Raw genomic sequence first — 20433 nt, 5'->3', positions numbered from 1 at the left:
AATTATTTTATAGTAGTTTTTGAAGTCAGCACTGCTACTATATTGGATAGCGTGAAGCAGGTTAGACTGCCAGAGGCGCTCCACTTGGAACTTGTCTAGTTTGATGTCTTGTTCTTTTACCTTGGCTCTGCTCGTCATTGAACTTTTCTTCTGTTTCAATTGTCTCTTCCTGCACTTCTTCTACCCTTGTTTGAATGTCATCTTCTTTCGCTGTTTCCCTACCTGAATGGCCACAACTCTTGGATCTTTTGGATCGAGGCATATTTCTCTCCTTATTTGTTTAAAGTTGTAATAATGCAGTGGCAACAGCCTTTTTAAAAGTAAGTGTACATTGCGTGGGTCAGTTAAAATGTTCACTTTAAAATAAACTCCCTCCTCGGTTTTAATAAATATCAATTGTTATTAATATCAATGATTAGATCATCTAATTTTCTTTAAAATGATACCCTACATGATATGATTATGGTTCACATGGAGGTGCAGTGCCTTGAAATGTGGGGCAAGGTCAAAATTCAAAATTAAGTTGCAAAGTGACACAATAATGAAAGTCACTGTTCCTTTTTCCGTGGTGATGAGTGAGTTTTTTTAAGCGGTTTCTTTTGAGTTTGATCGGTAATCCCGCCTCGGTTTTAGTAAATATCAATGAATAGTTCATTTAATTTTCTTTAAAATGATACTTTCCATGATGTGATTTTGGCTCACATGGAGGTGCAGTGCCTTGAAATGTGGGGCAAGGTCAAAATTCAAAATTTGCAAAATGACATAATATTGAAAGTCACTGTTCTTTTCATCCATGATGATGAGTGAGATTCTCAGCAATTGTTTTCATGCACCTTAACATCAACATTCAAATGGAATCAAACATACCTCTGCACAAGCAAACACACAACAAACAAACATAAACCACAAGAAAACATGATATGAAAAAGCAGGGCCAATGGATTTTCATCTGTATTGACACAGACAAAAGAATCATGTTCTGTATTTTGCTCTTTTTTTGATGGCATGATCATAACAAGCATGGGATCATTTTAAAGGGAATCAAATGATCTTTTGAAAGATATCAAATATGCATTGTGTAAAATTTGGAGTCGGGAGAAATTAATGGCCAAACTCAGATTTCCAAACTTTTTTGCTCGTTTTGCAGCTTTTCAATTCAAACTTCATCCAACACTTTTGAATCCTGCTCTTTTCGTGATGACATGATCATAACAAGCATGGTATCATTGTAAAGAAAATCGAATGACCTTTTAAATGATGTCAAATATGCAATGTGTAAATTTTGGAGTTGGGAGAAATATTATTAATGGCCAAACTCAGATTTCCAAACTTTTTTTGAGGGGTTTATATGTGGGGAAAATATAGATCACTGGACATTTATCATTCAGCTGGCATGCCTCTGAGCCCTTGCCACGCACTCGGAATAAACTCATACGAAACTCGCTGTAACTCGGGGTGCTCGATCTAAAGTCGCGCTAATCTCGTGGGCACCTCCACTTGACTCGTAAAACGATCGCAATGCTCGTATCTCGCTCTTGAAAACTCGGAACGCACTCGCGTATACTCAGATGTGGCGAGTTATTACGAGTTATTGTGAGTTTATCTCGAGCTTCTTACGAGTTATTACGAGTACTGCGAGTACACAACGAGTTTAGGTGAGTTCAGCACGAGTTACAGCGAGTTAGCAAAATTTTTGAACATGTTCAAAAATTTTGAAACTGCTCACGACTTCAAGGAGAGTTGTCCCGAGCTTGAACGAGCTCCGCCGAGTCATGCCGAGTTGTCGCGAGTTATCCCGAGTTTCATGGTGAGCTTTATGCGAGTTGTCGCGAGTGCCTCATTTTGGCAACTCGCTATAACTCGCCATAACTCGCGATGTTAACTCGCCAAAGTGGAAACCTTAAAAAGCGAATTTAATATCTAGTCGTAATGACATCATGGCAGTCGTACGATTGCCTCCGATTTGAAACTAATTTGGCCTTTACCCTAAAATAAAGGCTTGTAATCTTTCAAAATGGTTATATTAGTATTCTTTCAATTAATTTTAACCTCAAATAAAAATGTTCCAGTCACTTTTTCAGAAAATGAGCAAAATGCGATTTGTTCAAAAATCGGATCGCAAACAGTCGTAAGGTGTGCGGTGGCCTTTACGAATCCTACGTATTGTTCGGATCGGTTTACGCTCTAAAAACCAGTCAGTCAAAAGTGACTAGTTAATAGGGTCAGCTGGGTGCAATTGTTATTATAGACACATTTGACTATTTTCTAGCACTATTTTACTTAGAACAGAGTTATTTTTAACTAGAATATATGTCAGAAATGTGACTAGCATATCAGTTGCACCCAGCTGACTACTCGACTGGTCAATTTGACTGATTTGTTTAAAGGGTGTACGCATCTTTTAAGGGTGTACGTATCTTACGTATGAGTAGCGTATGAATAGGCATATTCTGCGGATGATTACGTAATTTTCGTCTGCAGCAAAATTTTGAGATTTTCGAATTCCTTCTGCAGATTTGCGGATCCAGTGGATATGGATACGGATGCTAACGGATCCTTGCGGATGCTGAAATACGGATTTTCATCCGCAAGCATCCCCTGCTACTGTAAGTGACGGCGTGACTGTGGCGTAACTGCCAGTGTAGCTTGGGTAATAAAGCTCCGATAAAGTTTGAGAATGAAACATTATAACTCATTGAACATGTTTTGTGAATTTATGCTATCCTTCATATTAATTCACAATTTTTGTGGCCAAATCGGATAACTGCAAGTTCTTCAGAGTACCAATGACTGATTCAGAATTGCTTTAAAAATACGAAAATCAAACATCTAACGTCATACGGGCTTCAATATTGAATATTCTGTAGGTGTACTCCTAACTTGCAATCAATCAGGGCGGTACAAAGAGTGGGGGAATATATGGCTACTGCCTTTCACTCATAAAACAAATCAGTCAAATTGACTATAGACCAGTAGTCAGCTGGGTGCAACTGATATGACAATCACTGATCGTCCCATTTCTTACATATATTCTAGTCAGAAAAACTCCTCGTAAAATACGACTAGAAATGATGAGAGAAAAAGAAGGAATTAGAAAGGGAAAACGTAAAAAAAATATGGAAAAGTGTGTCTGTACCAGGGAAGCATAACTATATATATTTCAAAGTATCACCTTTATTTAATATAAAACAAAGGGACGTAACATGCAGTGAAAACAAGTCCAGGTTTCTCGGTTTTTTTTTAGAACAAAGTACATGACTAATAAAAATGAATTACGAGCTCACTCATCTGCATCGAGTCGATGAATCAGCACCTGCACAATGTTGTTATTAAATGAGTGCATTGAATAATCATGGCATATTATTTTGCTAAAAAACATTTCATTTAATAATTCTGGCACTTTGAAAAATGGAGAACTTATGTTTGTATGTAATTTATAATTTGTGTGGGTATGTTTCATGATTTTAAACTAAACACGTTTGAAATGGTCAATACTTCTTCCCAGCATCACTCAGCATTAACCGATGCATGCTAAATATCGTTCAAAAATATTTAAAGGGGAAGTTCACCCTGAAGAAGACTTTGTTGTAAAAATAGCAGAAAAAGTAGTAAAAAATATTGGTGAAGGTTTGAGGAAAATCCGTTAAAGATTAAGAAAGTTATTAGAGTTCAAAGTTTTGGATTTGTGACGTCATAAACGAGCAGCTGCCCCATGTGTTATGTAATATAAAACGCATGAATTTCAAATTTTATATGGTTCCTGATGACTTGATTTTGTTTTCTATTCATGATCGGGTGTAAAATGATTTTTCTATTGATATACAAAAGGTACAGTAAAAAACATTTTCAATTTTCTGAGAAAATTACATTTCATTGATTTTTTACCATTCGCTATGCAGGAATGCTGCTCGCATATGACGTCACAAATCAAATAATTGAAATTCTAATAACTTTTTAATTATTTTATGAATTTTTCTCAAACCTTCGGCAATATTTTTCATTATTTTTTCTGCTATTTTTACAATAAACTTTTTGTCAGGGTGAACTTCCCCTTTAAGGACGTTCCACAGTTAAAGTGAAATCCTTGTCATTTTCGCAAAATTTTGAACAGAGTTAATATAGCACCTAAATATTAAAGATATGCAACAACAAATAAACATGGGTTTATGTGCTTGATTCAGTGCTATTTTGTGCTATTCATTACGATCTACATGATCTATAAGCACAAGATATATATATATATGTTTTAATATCAGATGATATAACATTGTATAGGATATAGCCTAAGTTATTAGTATGAAGCCTGTCTACAACCTGGGTAAAAATGGTTAATAATTATGTTGATCTGTTATTCTACCATTCTAGATTTACACTGACCTGCTTATTTACCGCGTTATACCACATTTCATTTACTGATTCTTTATGGAATTTAGTAGTTTTCAATTTATCAGATGTGGCGCCTTCTCTAGGCAATGTTCTCATTTTAATTACACTTATCTATACTGATAATGCATATCAGAAATCTCTACCCAAATTTTCGACCAAAAAGAAATAAAAAAGACTTCAAGAAATTGTCGGAGATCGACCTTTCTAAAGTTAAACATTTTATTTTACATTTTACCCATGAATTTTACATCACAGTTTTTACACATCATGTTTTATGATATGTCTTTCAATTTATCTCAAGGGCGGAAATCCCTCCCCAAAGGTAGGGGGACCAGGGGCTGGAAAAATTGACAAGCCCCAAAAAATGTTATCACCCCAAATGTCAGGTAATTTCGACCAAAATAGATTTGACAAGCCCCCCCCCCCCCAAAGAAAAAAGGTAATCACCCAAAAAGTAAGTTTATCCGTCCAAAATACATGTTTCATTTAAATTTAAATTTTTATTATATATTTCTTTCCTTCATAAAAGACCAAAAATAGTAGGGGGCATTTGATATTATGTACCCCCTACTATTTTGAGTAGGGGGGAAACGTCCCCCTGGGATTACTTCCCATGATATATCTAACAATTAATTTCAACTTTGAAAATGGGGGGGGGGCGGCAGGGTGGGTGATGTATATAATCCACATTACACAAACTTTTCTTCGTTTCAATATATATTTATAAATCATCGGGGGTATTTCAAAAATATGAATGCGTGTGAACTTGTTTTATCTGTTTTGAATGATGTTTTATCCAATCATATACTATTCAATGACTTTGAGAATCCTGTTGGTTCCAATACGAATCCAATACGAATTTAAATTTGAAAAAGTTCTACACACAACTTTAACATTTACCATAACTGAATACAACACCATTCTGTAGCATGCAAGGCAAAATTTCCAAACTATATATATACCACCTTGCACAATATCAATTCGAAGGCTTTAAACAACATAGGAAGTATGATGCTAATTTTCATAGGTCATGATTATTCTTTTTTATCTTGTTTTAGCTTGTTTATTCTAATTTAACCATCAAAGGATAAATAAATTATTGCATCGTCCTTCAACGATGAAACAAAACAACTGGCACCGTAAATTATTGTTTTGCATATTACATCTAACTGTGTCATATTTGATATTGAAATATATTGAACGCAAACAAAGAATACAAATAATTTCTGTAAAAATATAAATATTTGCAACTTTCGTTATTACCTTGCGCGGTTGATGTTGCCCAACCAAAGCAGACGATTAGAAAGGCGAAAAACCTCATCCTTTTAAAAGGATGCGCGTTTCTCGTACACACCGGGGGAGAACAAATGGATCACCAGTCTGTCCAACTCTGATGAAAGTTTGTGAGAAAGTAGACCGCAAACCCCCGCCAACTTCTCAAGGCGACCAACTGACGAAAGTGCCTAATTTTCCATCGATATATTTATTTTTGCTGATCTACTTTCAATATCGTCAAGCTCACTATCAATTTCAAATTACAAGCGTTACAAAAATGCTATCATTTCATTGGCTATTATGTCGAAGTTTGTCATTGATTTCCAGCCTTATTATTGATGAGGGGTTACGTGAAACAGGGCTGTGGTTCATTTACAAGAGGGCGGCAGCTTCTTGGATAAATCTTACAATGACCTGGAACAACCAGCAACATGAGATCGGGTTCGACTTGAGATCAACAAGGTTAAAAATCCTTGTAGCGGTAAACAAACCACTTGTCTCAAGTCAAGTTCATTTAACTCTTAATTACTTTATAAATGTACATGCAAAAAGCGCACGCAGTTTCCATCTGTACTTTATATATTATTTTGAATACAAGAAATTACCGAGGGTTTTTAGCACCTGGTTTTTACCACTTTTATTTTATTTTTTTCAGAAGGCAAATTACCTTTACCTCATTAGTGGAGATATTTAAGAATTATTTCGGCAGATGGTCAAGATTTTTGGATTCTTTTGAAAAGATACATTATTTATTCCTTTGTTAAATACTAAATTGATATGGATGAATTCTTCCGTTTCTCCTATTTCAAACACATTTCAAACACTATTTCTTTTGTGTGCTACACAAGAAATGGTTAACCGTGCAGTAGTCGACTATTGCACGGGGCTGGTACGTGTCACGCGTTGGCGTGCTATAGCTGCTCCCTCTGAATGTCATGTGATGCGCATTCATCCAATCAGCTGCCAAAGATCTATGTATGTGTTACAAAATCATTACTATTTAAAAATGTAAGTAGAAATGCATTTTGGGTCCTACTTTTTTATAACATGCCAATGTGGAAATAATTGTTCTCTTTCTGGTAAGTCACTCAATATTAAAAAAAAAAATAGCATGCGAATGAGAAGGTCTGCATTGAAAGAGACAAAATGAGAAAAAGATTAAATGCCTAACTCCAATGGCATGCATAAATTCATTATTAAGATTTATTTCAACATGTTTGCTATGTATCTGTAAAAACTTGCGAAATACTTCTTTTTACCCAAACCGCTTTAAATCACACCCTTAAAAAGTTTGGACAAAAAAGGCCCAAGTTGTAGCTATCACTTGGCAACATACTGTCCACACAACTATTGGTTAAGATATGTCTAAAATGGGTAATAACAACTCATAAGTGGGTAATAAATTTGCTCAATTTGATAATAATTGCCCAGAATATTACAAACACACATTACCCAACACAGTGGACAGTATGTTGCCCAGCATTTTAAGTGCGTATAATCAACGATTTCGAATGTTCTCCCTCCCCCCCCCCCCCCGACATAGAAACTTGCGGTCCCCAAAACCTGAATAATTTTGTTAACCCATTGGTGACTGATTGATTTTGCTATAACACATGTTTTCCTTTGACTCAAACCCGCATAATGCGGACTCAGTCTACGACAGGTTAAGTAAAGATGAAAATCCTTTTTCAAATATTGTCTCAAATTTGTGTTGGATTGATATGTTGTATCACGTAATATATATATAACAAGCTGCGAGCGAGCAAAGTAAGCGAGTACAAAGTTTGACATATTTATAACGAAAATCCAATTTTGTGTTGTTTACAAATACTATAACACTATAATAAATTTAAACTGGTTAATTAGTTATTTTGAAAATTATATCATTTCGAAGTGTTAAATTGTGAAATTCTTCAAATAACAGATTACGAAAATTAAAAAGGTACAAAATAATATTGAATGCGATTTTTGTACAAATATACTGGAACCGACAAGGTAAGCGACAAAGCACACACTTGCTTTCCCTCTTTCTTTTTCCTTTCACACACGCTCGCACCCACTCTCTCATGCTCCGAGTCACATCATCGAAGACGGCGTCAAACCGACCAATTACATCACGGTGTCGATTTGCGTTGTGAATCTATTGTTCTAGGGGCGGAGGAGCAGATTAGTGGGAAAGGGGCACAAAGAAAAAATGACTTATCTACAGTGGTGTAATAAGCCAAAAAATTGAGGGGGCTAGATATGTTGTATCACGTAATATATATATATATATATAAGAAGCTGCGAGCGAGCGAAGTAAGCGAGTACAAAGTTTGACATTTTTAAAACGAAAATCCAATTTTGTGATAGATTTTGACATAATAATATTCATAAAATAATATCATATTTCACCCTTCTTTGTTTCTTTTTCTCTCTTTCTTTTCTTGGTCGTGAAAAATCGGGGGAGGGGCTAGAGCCCCCGAGCCCCCATCTGTACGCCACTGCTTATCTCCCACACTCACATAAAACTGAAAGCACGTAGTATTATTCTTACAAGATCTTTCTTTCATAAGTATAGTAACATCTAAAAATGAGAATATTGTTTTCTTGTTTCAAAAGGGCACTTGTTAATACATAAAACAGGTACTTCGCAGGTAAAAGGGGCACAGAACACGTTCGTGAGGGGCACTTTTCTTTGGTAAAAAGGGGCACTGATACGAGAAAGTGTACCTATAAGAAGGGAAAAGGGCACTTACTAACGGCATAAAACGGGCCATTCTCAGGTGAATGGGGCACAATACACATTCAAGAGCGGGGCATTTTTTGTAAGAGATTGGCACTGATACTAGAATGGAACTTGCTAAAACATAAAAACGGGTCCTTCTCAGGTGAAAGGGGCATAGAACACGATCGAGAGGGGGAATGTTTTGTAAAAAAAAAAAATGGCACTTACGCGAGAAAGGGCACTTGGTAACACCTAAAACGGTTCCTCCTAAGGTGAAAAGGGCACAGTAAACGTTCGTGGGGGGGGGGGGGGGCATTTTTCTTGCGTGAAAAGGGGCACTTTTTAGTGCTAATTCAAAAAGTGGAGGCACTGCCATCACCTTGCCTCTGTTTCCCAGGTCAACTCTCACATCCTATACAGCATCGCATGAGTCGTTCATAGGTAATCTACCGATGTTGAAACGAAAATAAACATTCATCGGAAGTATAACAAGAGCCAGCAACTAGATATTAAGGATGATCCTATTGCTGTTGAAGAACCCGGTAGGCATATCCGATGAAAGCTCTCAAATATAGCAAGAGGAGACGCGACCTTGGTAAACCGGTGAAATGAAATATCGGAAGATAACATCTTTTCATTTTCTAGGATTATAAATCAATGCTAATTTCGTCAGCTTTACGCTGACTACTAGTAGTAGAAGTAGTAGTATTAGTAGTAATAGTAGTAGTAGTAGTAGTAGTAAATATTAGTAGTAGTATAGTAGTAGTATAATTGGTAGTAGTAGTAGTAGTAGTAGTAGTAGTAGTAGTAGTAGTAGTAGTATAGTAGTAGTAGTAGTAGTAGAAGTGTAAAACACACCAATTCATCTAGGTTCCTAGAAAGCTGAAGATAAAATGATATAAATGAGCATCATTTTGTAAGTATTCATCGTTATTTGCTATTTGTCATATCATAATAATATAGCTTGTGATAATCAAGAGAAGTAGTAATAGTAGTAGAAGTAGTAGTAGTAGTAGTAGTAATAGTAGTAGTAGTATTCATTTCTGTATTAATATAAAAAAAAAACATATAAAATACGATGGATTGCCCACATTAGTGCACAGTGACTGTATGAAAAAAAAGTGTTTAAGGTAGAATTAGGGCTACAAATATGGGAAAAATTTACAGGGGCTGCCGAGGTAAATTTGGCAAGCAAAAAAAAGGGGGGGAGTTCATTACAAATGAAAATCATTTGGGTCTGAGTCGCGAGAAATTTGACCCAAACAATTTTTTCACTTGAAATTGAAGGTCATTTTGATTAATCCATCATGATTTGCAAAAGTATTGAGGTGAGACCAATTCCTGTTACCCTGGTAACATTGCTTCTCAGCCAATCATTATCACAGGAGAGTTGTCAGATCTGACAACTTTTCGAACAAACGAGTTGATGAAACGCTCCCCAGGACACTGACTCAACCCTTGGATTGAGAGTCTAGACTAATACTGAAAATTCGCTCGCTCTCTTCAATCGCTTGCAAATAGACATTAAATGTAATTCAGATAGTAGAGCACTCGCCTTATGAATAGGAGGTCTAGGTTCAGGGGCGGCAGAATTTTTTCAAAATGGAAATTGCCCTTTTTTCAAAATGAAATGTGCCCTATTTCATAATGAAATACCATTTTAAAGTAAAACAAAATACATTTTAGGTTAGAAAATCGCCAAATTTTTGGGCTCGCACTTCGCACAATTATTGTTTAGTTGGGATATCACACATTTTGGCTCTTGTTTTCCACTCGCATCAATTATTGGTTATTAAGGTAGTCATTTTGATCCTGCTTAAATAGAATGCTTAGAATTCCAGTTGTCTGGTTAGAATAACACAAATTTTAAACTCGCGCTTCGCGCTCGCATTATTTGATTGGTGAGAAGTTTAGCCCGTATCCTATTCATGAGTCACTAAATGCACTCTTTAAAAGATTCCTTTTCTGGTCAGAATATTGAAAATTTTAGCTCGCGCTTCGTTTCACATTCTTTTTTCATGAATACAAAAACTGCTCCGAATGTTTACTTTTCATGTCTTAGTACATGAAATTTCAGAAAGTTTGAGCTCATGTTTTGCGCTCACACCAATTATTGTTTATAAATTAGGTAGTCATTATGTATCCAGGTTAAATGAAATGCATAGAATGTCCAGTTTTCTGCATGGTTAGAATATCACAAATTTTCAGCTCGCTCTTCGCGCACGCATTATTCGATTGTTGAGATATGTAGCTGGTAACCTATTCATGAGTCACTAAATGAAGTCTGTTAAAGGTTCCCTTTCTGCTCAGTACATTAAAAATTTCGGCTCGCGCTTCGCGCTCGCATTAATTCTTTAGTTAGATTCATATCCTTTTGCCATGATCACAAAAACTGCTCAGAATGTTTACTTATCGTGTCTTATTACATGAAATTTCCAAAAGTTTGAGCTCGTGATTCGCGCTCGCAACATCTCGCGAGGATGCCCTTTTAATAGTAATTCGGTCCAGAATTGACCAAAAAGTGAGTTTTACCACATCAGACTTGAAAAATTTTCCAAACCGCTTGCTCGCGAAAAAAATAAAACCTAATTATATATGGGTGAATAAATGAATATGGGTGAAAATAATTTCTGGCCCCACCCCATACTGGCGGAAGCTGGATCCTCCCCTGTGACACATACACACAGAAAAATCACGGTTGTCCCATATTAAAAAGCAAGAATCCCCTAAAAAGAAAGAAAGAAAGAATACCTTGACAGGCCTTCAACTGCCATCACCAAAAGTGATAGATGGTAGTAATTTGTCCACGGTCATATACCCCCGTATACACAGCCCTTAGTGTGGGGGCGTCCCCTAAAATTTGAATTTTCGGCTCAATTTATTGCTATCATTGCCCCACTATTGGGACCGGATTTACGCCCTTGCGTGAAATCTAACATGTCTAATAAGGGTCTCTTTTTAGGGGTTGGGGATTTTCCTATGGATATCTATGGATGCTTCTGAACGCAGTCTAAGACTCTATATTCAGTTCCAAATTCTGTCTCCTTTTTAGGTTGGCCGGGTCATGTCCTGGTGGGTCAGCATCAAACTTGAACTTCACAGGTTCACATCTCCAATACTTATCCAATCCATTCTCGAAGCTGTGGACACTGGGTGCATTTACTAATTCATTACTTAGGCTATTCCAAGGTTTCCTCATTCTTATGTAAAAGGAATTCTTACGTTTCTCAGTTACTGACCTCGGAATGTACAATTTTTTATCATGACCCCTGGTAGGCCCCTGCACCTGTCCCAAATCTGGCACTACTTCCTGGTCATACCTGTGAAATAACTTGTATGTTTCGATCATGTCTCCTCGCGCACGGCGATAAGCTAATGTAGGAAGTTTTAATTGAATCAATCTTTGTTCATATGGGAGGTTCTTAACCTCAGGTACCAACTTAGTGGCCCTTCTTTGTACATTTTCTATTGCTTGATTATGTTTCTTTAAGTATGGACTCCATACTGCATGAGCATACTCCAAATGAGGTCTAATCAATGCTTTGTATAGGAGCAAGAAGTTCTCCTTGTGAAGATAAACAAATGTTCTCCTAATAAGATTCGTTAGCCTATTGGCTTTATTTATCTTTGACTGAAAGTGCTGGTCAAAGCTAAGCTTTGTGTCAACGATCACTCCTAAATCTTTACTAGTTTCAACTTGTGATAGATTATGTGAGGCATTATCATGTGTCATTGTATAGTCATTGGAATCATCATTTCTTTTACCTATTGTAAGTACACAACATTTATCCGGATGGAACTTAAATAGCCACTTGTCTGACCATGAAACTAGACGATCTAAGTCCGCTTGTAATAACTCAGCATCTCTGGCATTTTTTACATGCTTGTATAACTTGGTGTCATCTGCAAATAAATGAACAGTACTTGACAATATCTGATCTGGTAGATCATTAATGTACATTACAAAAAGCAGGGGTCCGAGGACACTCCCTTGCGGTATTCCGCTGGTTACATCAGCCCAGTCAGAGAACACTGACACCATTCACACAAACACGGTGCTGTCGACCAACAAGAAATGGCCTAACCCACTCGCATATGAGCTTAGATATGCCAAATCCCTCAACTTTGGCTAAAAGTCTTTGGTGTGGGACCTTATCAAAGGCTTTCATGAAATCTAGGTAGATGACATCAACTGCACCACCAACCTCCAACATATTTGTCCAATATCATCTAACACATTGAGTAATTGCAACATTGTTGATCGTCCTGATACAAATCCAAATTATTTTGAACTGAGAAGATTGTTGCTCTTCACATGCTCATATAATTCATCCCTCAGGATAGACTCCATGATTTTACATACAATACAGGGACCGCGGAACGGTTTTGAAAGTGGGGGGGCTGATGATGAGGAAAAACCTATAAGACTATTATTGCGTCATAGCACGATAATGCTGAAGAGAAAGAGCCCAAGAGAGGGGACGGGGCTAGTGTACTTGTGCCCATACTTTGTTTCTGCAATAAAAAAGTACATGATATTGAAAAAAAAACATATTTAAGGTACCTTACTAACATTGTGTTCCATGTGTCTATGCATGTCAATGTACGCAATGAAGGTATTAGATATGTGCACTAAAGTCCTGCTTTGAGAATACACCAAGGTTTCCCATTCTCCTGTCATTTCTGCTGGCAAACTCGTTGCTGACAGCTACCAAGTCCAGAGATGATGAACGTTCCTTATGTACATTTAGAACTGCCAGGTGATTGAAACGGCCTTGGTTCATGGTGGATCTTAACCAGGTCTTCAACCGACGCGCCGTTGAGAATGACCTCTCCCCTACTGCATTGGTTGACGGATTGACAAGGATGAGCTTGACCAAGACTAGGATTTCTGATATCAGCCCCTTTTGAGCCGTGTCAAGTTCCTTCAAAGGCACGTAAATGTCATTGAAACAATCATATTCAGTATCAGACTTCAACAACAAACTAAGAAGTGGCAGTTGCGCTGTTAAGCCTACAATGTTAATATCATCAGCATAGTTCTTTTCCAAGTAACCCAACTCCTGAGATATCTCTTCCTCTCGTAGAGATTTAAGGAGAAGCTCTTCCATTTGATGATACGCATGGAAACCGGGCTGATCAAACCTACGGTTAATAGCGGCAATAGCAAGATCCAACACCGAAGTATTGCCTCTTGTAGTATTCCTTCGGTGAAGACGGAAAAGAGCCCTCTCCGCTTCCTACTTCAAAACGCTTGGGGTTCTTCTGTGTCTTGGTAACTGTGGTCCAGATAACCCAAGCTCCGTTGACCTTTGAAGTACATCCTCGTAGAGCTTATCGAACTTCTGGTCACAGCGGATCCTGCCTAGGGCTTCTGCCGTTATTTTTGGCATTGCGCTGCCCTTGTGCTGCAGACATTGATGATTGCTGTAAAGTCTTTGACAAATTGTCAGTCATAGAATATACCTTGACACCCAGGTGAAGAGCGAAGAAATATTCAAACTTCTCCATCTGTGACTTCACACCAATGATCCTGGCTCTCATCGCTGAGTCAAGTCGATCTTCCAGACAGGCATCCCATTCCATCAAAAGGGCCTCATAATTCTTGATTATGCGATCGAAACTCTGTCCACGCACAGTCCATCGTGTTGGACAAATCACCTTCAAACCAGCAGCCTCTAAGTTAATGTCCGCCTTAATTTGATCTAGTAAGCCTTGACGCTTGGGTGAAAACTTAATGAGCTTACCAAGTTCATATGTGATATCCAAAGCATCCGATAGGAGCTTGGAACTCTTCGTTGCATCACATACTGCCAGATTAAGGGCGTGTCCATGGCAATGTGTCGGGTGAGCCTCTGGTGCCTCTGATAGAATTTGCTGAGCCACACCTCGACGTGAACCAGCCATTGGCCACCGGCATCGTAGCATTGTCCACGGCAGTTCGACAAGCTCAAATTCATCCTCATGACTGCATCCTTGATGACTGCCACAATAGTATCTGCCTTGATGTTCGGAATGTGATAGAATCCGATGAATTCTTCATGTGGTTCAAGCTTCTCATCAATTCACCTGATGCAAAGTGTCAGTTGTTCCTTATTCGAAATGTCTGTGCATTCCTCTGCCAAGATCGAGAAGAATACACCGTTCCTGATAGAGGACGCTACCTCCCTCAATACCTGAAGTGCCATTATCTCTAACATTTCGTTTTGGATATCATGGGACATGTACTTGTTGGTTTTCTTCTTTAACCAATCCAACATTTGGGGGTCATCAGTAGCTCTCAGGTGATACAGTTGGAGAACGTTTGAGTCTGCATCTTCCTTCCCTTGAAGCGCTAGTCCTTGTCTACCCAGAAACTGTATGTTTTGCACTATCTTTGCAACATTTCTCCGACTTTCTCGCTTTTCCTCAGTCAGGTTCTTATGCATCATCTCGGCAACATCTGGGCACTGCTTAGGAACAACAATCACAGCTGATACCGCTGACTTGTGGCAGTGAGAAACTTGGTGCTCCCGAAATTTTTCTCTGGCTTTCTTCCAGTTTGAAAATCCATGTGATATAAAAGCATATTCCTTGTTTCTAGCGGCAATAACTTTGTTTCCCTTTTCAGCTAGTAGGCAGGTGTGGCAAAGGACAATATCTTGAGATTCGATGTAATGCAACCATGGAAATTCATCAAACCAACCAGTCTGAAATGACCTTTTGAACTGTTTGTACTCTTTTTAGGGAACTGAAAGTTCCGTGGCTGGTTAGGCTCGAGGGGGATTATTGTTTCTTCATTAGATTTGGCACCCTCAGCTTTGCTTGAAGATGGAAGGCTAACTCCCGGAGCTTCCAATGACTTAGTTGGTGTAGATGATCTAGCGATATCTTTTTCATCAGCAGTAGATGGACATTTCTGTTGACTTTCATTCGATTCAGCTTGTTTGGGATTGAAGAAATTATTTATGCTCAGCTGAGTTTTGGGCCTTTTGGGAGGCGACCCTAGCATGACCTATCAAAATTAAGGGAAAAGGGAACCAACTTTCAGTTTCTAAATAAAACCAGAGACAAAATGGCATAGACAAATTTTACAATATTTTTTCTTTAAAAGATATGAAAAATAAGTCCATCCTTTAATTTTTTCCTACAAAAATACCCCACTCCTCGCTTTCAAGAGAAAGAACAGCAGATAAAATGGTAGGTTTCATGCAATATTAATACGAAAGTAAAATTGGATCATGGATTGTTGACGCAGATGGCACTGTACTACATTTTCGTTAGTGGATTTCCCAAAGTAATAATGTAAACAAAGAAGACAGGTTTTGTGGATTGCTTCCATTTTTTAAAAGCAATTGCTCAAAGCTAAATCATTTGGCCTATAAAGCTCTTGAATCGTTCAATAGGGCTATACAAAAGACAATTCAACATACATGATCAAGAAAACTTAGAACTGGGACCATACTCATAAGATAGGGCTACACATTTTCATTGATAACTGTTGGGGAGGGACTACTTAATATAATACTCGTGATACACAATGAGGTTCAAAATAAGGTTAGCACTTTTCATTCACTTTGAGAAAAAAAAACATATTAAACAGGACAATTTTAGACTAAATAGGAACATACATATAATAAACTGGTAGAAGCAGGTATAAGAATGGGGTGCATGGAGGGTGTATGTTCGCAGTTACAACTTTTATCAAATGTCCACACGACACGTTTATTATCATTTTTAACTTCAAATTTTTAAGACCCTGCAAGCAACCAGTTTTTACTAACAAATCTTATTTTCATCAGAATAAAATGTAGACCTGGATCTACATGTTTAAAGCAGATTGGTTTCGACATGATTACATTAGATCCAGCGTAATATAAACACGATAGATCCTCGATTGAAGACCAGTCAGATATTATTCATTAATTTTGTAAATATGAAAATGAGATTGCAAATTATTTGATCACAATATTTAGTATTTCTAATGCTACATACCTCATATTCCTTATCCTCACAATGATCCATTCCTTAAATTCAGGATTGGTTATCTTTAACGATTAAACAGGAACAATCCTTCGTGTGAATGCGATGCTATGGACTGTATCTCATAAGACATGTGGGAGAAAAGCTTGCGCACAATAATTGGTCTATATCTACGCTAGATAACAGTTGAATGGCGCAGCGCGTGTGTACTTTGCAAGTAAATGGTATGCAATGTACTATTCACGGGTTTACAGAGCAACTTGAAATCCATTGTCTTGATTGTTTGAATGAAACCGACAATAGGAGTTCCTTAGTTCATTTCATATATTAGGAATACCAAGTTTGAATTATTCAATCTACTCAAATAACTAAATAAATGACTGTAAAACAGCGTTTGGGGGATTTTTTTCAACGTATCTACTCAAAAAATTGGAGGGGCTGCAGCCCCCCAGCCCCCCGGTTCCGCGGCCCCTGCAATACATGTTAGACTTATTGGTCTGTAGTTAGAAGGGAGTTTACGATCACCCTTTTTGAATACGGCACTGACGTTGGCCTTTTTCCACACATTTGGTACTACGCCTGATGCAAGAGAGTTTGAGTAAATAATACTCAATGGTTTTGCAAGAACAGATTATTTTCTAAATTTTGTTGCATGTATACCCGTCCCTTGTTAAGACTAGGTTCCCTTTTGTTATGGTTTTGCCTCCTCCCCCCCCCCCCAAAAAAAGCTTCAGCAGACGACAAGCAACGTCACGTGACTGACCTCATGTCACCTGACAAGTGTCCACGAGAAGTGATTTCAAAGCCAATCGCGATCGAACGCCAGCAGCGCAGGCGAAGCCGAAGGGAATTTAGCGGAACACACGACACGAATAAGCCAATGCAAGGCCAAACCGTCTAAGTTACAGCTGCAAATGTACAATACAATTCGGGCCCAAATTCGTGCTGATTTGATACAAAAATGTGTCTCCCTTGTGGCAACATTCTCGGTTTTCTGCCACTGTTGTGGATAATTGCTATGCCAGTCGTGGGGTCTTTTTGTGGCCCAGAAACTGCTCTCCGGTTCTCTCTTCTCATGATGTTGTATTCGATGCTGGAAAGTTTCATGAAGAAATTTGTGGTAAGAAACTAAGATAACCTTGTGGTAAGAAACCAAGATAACCTTATCGACCTATCATCAGATCATTATCAATTTATCAATATAAAGTTGTTAATGCATTTGTAGTGTTCTATATCTATATGGAATAGTCATCTACTTTATTCTTTACATGGTATGCCAAGTCAAGTGCTGATTTGATGTATATTGCTTTGGGGTGTCCGAATTTTGCAGACTTTTCAAAAATTTTGTTCCTAAATTTGTTCACAAAATATTCACAATTTATACACGACCAATTCAAGAAATAATTGACACATTGAAGGCAAGATCGTAAACTATAAAATCATTGATGAAAATGTGAAGTAGGTCAGGGGGTTTCGCCGGTATGATCTAAAAATTCTGTTTCAATCGACGAATGCTTGCTGGAAAAACGTTCTAAAAAAGTGTGACTTAACTTCGTAGACCAAAGCTTTTAATTTGAGGAGATTTTAACAAAAACTCAATCTCAAGCTCAAAAGGTGAGATATTATATCAGATTGACGACGAAATGATAGAATCAGTCTGTACCACATAATCGTGGTACAGACTCTTCTCTCTTCACTACTGTACTGAGTACTGACGTGAAATGATTCAAGTTTACAAGATATTTAATGGCTTAGACAGACTTGCCCCAGATTACTTTTTCGAAAGGTCTCATTTAGACATTATGGTACAACTCGTGGTCACTCTGAAGCTTTTTAGCACACATCAGAGACTTAATGTTAGAAGTAGTTACTTCAACATACGTATTATTACTTCATGGAATGCCTTGCCTGAATCACTTATCTGCACATAATATTGTTGCTTTCAAAAATGGCTTGGATAAACCTTGGCAAAGCAAACAGTTCTATGTACCATGACGACATCCACACACGCAGGCATCATGTGTCAGTTTTGCAATTTGTTATCCATTATGACTTCGTTGACGACCGGGAAATCTACTGGTTTACCTCTCTCCCGTATACCAGATCAGCGTTCTCGCCAGAAAAGAATTCACCCATGTCGGGGACTTGTGCTGCCACCCCCGGGGGGTGGGTGGGGGAGGGGGGTTCACCCCTCCCCGCGGAGCGCGGAAGCGACGGCCTTTTCATCAAATAGAGACGCTAAGGAAGCCCCATTGTGGCATATTTTTAAGCCCACACAAATGCACATAAATGCTAGGCCTGGGAGTAAACATCGATTGATCGAATGGTTCGATTGGCATGCCGCCAATCACCAATCGATTAGCAAAATTTACACAAATCGAATGTTCGGCAGATCCCGATTATGACATTGGGAGAACTCGAATACCCAAGTAATAATAACAAAATGACAAGAAAACAATGATGACACTTCATACAGGTTTAAAAATTATGTAACCGAGATAATTTTTCAAAAATAATCAATGATTGTATTACATTCACAGTTACGCGTACCAACATGAAAGCGCTCCGAATTTTTTTTAATCCCACCCAACCTTGCCCTCGATACACAAAATGAGTTCATTGTCTGCGTGCAAAACAATATGAAAACACACAACCAAGCTCACTTGAGCTGATTGGACCTTTGGATAGCCAATGAAACTTTTGGGGAAACAAAGAAGAAGGCAGTGGTTCCCTTATCAGGAGAGGTCATGACTTCAGAAATAAATTGACCCCTCCCCCATCTGTGTGTGTGTGAGGGAGAGAGAAAGATAAGGGTGGGAGCCAGAGAATTCCTTTCATGTTTCAAAACAATAATGCAACCTTTTTTCTATCCCCCTCACACAATGAAAACTACATTCCAACATGCGCCCGTCTTCACCGGTACTTTCTCGACTAGTCTCCAAAAATAGACCCAGTTATACATGTAGGTTCAAATGATAAAAAATCGTAATTTTAAAAGGTATTTCAAATTAAATATTTTGCAAAATATTTTTTTGAAATACATGTGAAGAATCCTGGGCAGTGCCGCAAGTGGGGGTGGGGACATGGTGTGGGCAAGGGATGAAATTGTTCAAGAAATGCTCCACCTGGGGTCAGTCTCAAAGAATAGTTCATGAATGAGTTGTTTACATCTTTGGGCTTTGGACTTTGGACTCGGCTGATCTGGGCTGATTCATTCATATGCAGGGGTGTGGCACTTGGAGGGATGCATGCATAACCAGAGTACCAGCATGGATTTAGGAAGGATTTTCATTGGAACAATAAACTGAAAGTTTTAATCTCATTTCATGTAGTTTCTTTTGATATAAATATCATGGAGAAGGGGAAAAAGGTCCTACTTTCATTTATTCTAAACATGTGACTTTGATGGAGATTTCACCATAAAGTAGGTCAACTATTGTGACTTAAAAGACCTGATTCCCGACGAACAATCGAATCATTCGATTATTTTTTCAGGAAATAATTGAATGGTAAAAATGACAATCGTCCCAGGCCTAACATCCATGCACCATAGCGGTCACGCACAGTTCTCAAACTCCTCTGCTATTCGTTCATTGTGTGCAGAGAGGGCGGGATAAAATGACAAACACAGTACAACTCCTTTGCTATTCGTTCATTGTGTGTATAGAGGGCGGGATAAATGACAAACACAGTACATGTTCCTTGTATATACAATGCATTTATTCCAAGTTCCACTCCCATCATATCAGTAAGTGCAGCTACCGGTAGGTCATGGAGCATAGCCGGTGTGATGTGCGGGGCAGACGGGGAATAGGCAACGGAACGACCGTACCATGCCGTCATATGCCCGCAATAGCAGCCGCGAGCTAGCTGGGCGCCTTGCCACTTTCCTAGCCGTAGTAGGCCTGTAAGTGGTCTTAAGTTGGTGGGACTTCGGCGCAACCCGATAAATGAAGTTGATATCACTAAGATGAGTTCATGGAGTGTATTATTTTTTTTCTGAATATTTCCATTTAATTTTTCCACGCATGTCGCTGAAATTTTACGCATGGTTCCACTTGGTCTCCATTTCCGCACGCATGGTGTTTGAACCATGCGTATTA

At 38.2% G+C, this 20433-nt stretch overlaps 3 protein-coding genes across 3 annotated transcripts in view; 1 reads left to right on the top strand and 2 right to left on the bottom strand.

The window, feature by feature from the left end:
* The window catches only part of LOC121406886 (deleted in malignant brain tumors 1 protein-like), a 56101-nt gene extending 55839 nt beyond the window's left edge, over positions 1-262 (bottom strand). The window contains exon 1 of the mRNA XM_041597758.1: positions 121-262. Coding sequence (XP_041453692.1) covers positions 121-262 — 142 coding nt within the window. The remainder of the gene's footprint in view (positions 1-120) is intronic.
* A 13455-nt stretch (positions 263-13717) lies between these two features.
* LOC121406885 lies at positions 13718-14275 on the bottom strand. Its single transcript, XM_041597756.1, has one exon. It carries the CDS (start codon positions 14273-14275, stop codon positions 13718-13720), a length of 558 nt encoding a protein of 185 aa, XP_041453690.1.
* A 2902-nt stretch (positions 14276-17177) lies between these two features.
* LOC121408476 overlaps positions 17178-20433 on the top strand; it is a 28466-nt gene continuing 25210 nt past the window's right edge. The window contains exon 1 of the mRNA XM_041599956.1: positions 17178-17450. Within this exon, the coding sequence (XP_041455890.1) occupies positions 17292-17450 (159 nt within the window). The 5' untranslated portion in view covers positions 17178-17291. The remainder of the gene's footprint in view (positions 17451-20433) is intronic.

This window comes from Lytechinus variegatus, chromosome 2 (assembly GCF_018143015.1).
Source record: "Lytechinus variegatus isolate NC3 chromosome 2, Lvar_3.0, whole genome shotgun sequence".
Lineage (NCBI taxonomy): Eukaryota > Metazoa > Echinodermata > Echinoidea > Temnopleuroida > Toxopneustidae > Lytechinus > Lytechinus variegatus.
The sequence above is the reverse complement of the archived record's forward strand: the minus strand, read 5'-3'. Positions and strand labels throughout refer to the sequence as shown.

Excerpts from the sequence above, each read along its gene's own strand:
- LOC121406885 (XM_041597756.1), bottom strand. The coding sequence starts at position 14,275 with ATGGCTGGTTCACGTCGAGGTGTGGCTCAGCAAATTCTATCAGAGGCA.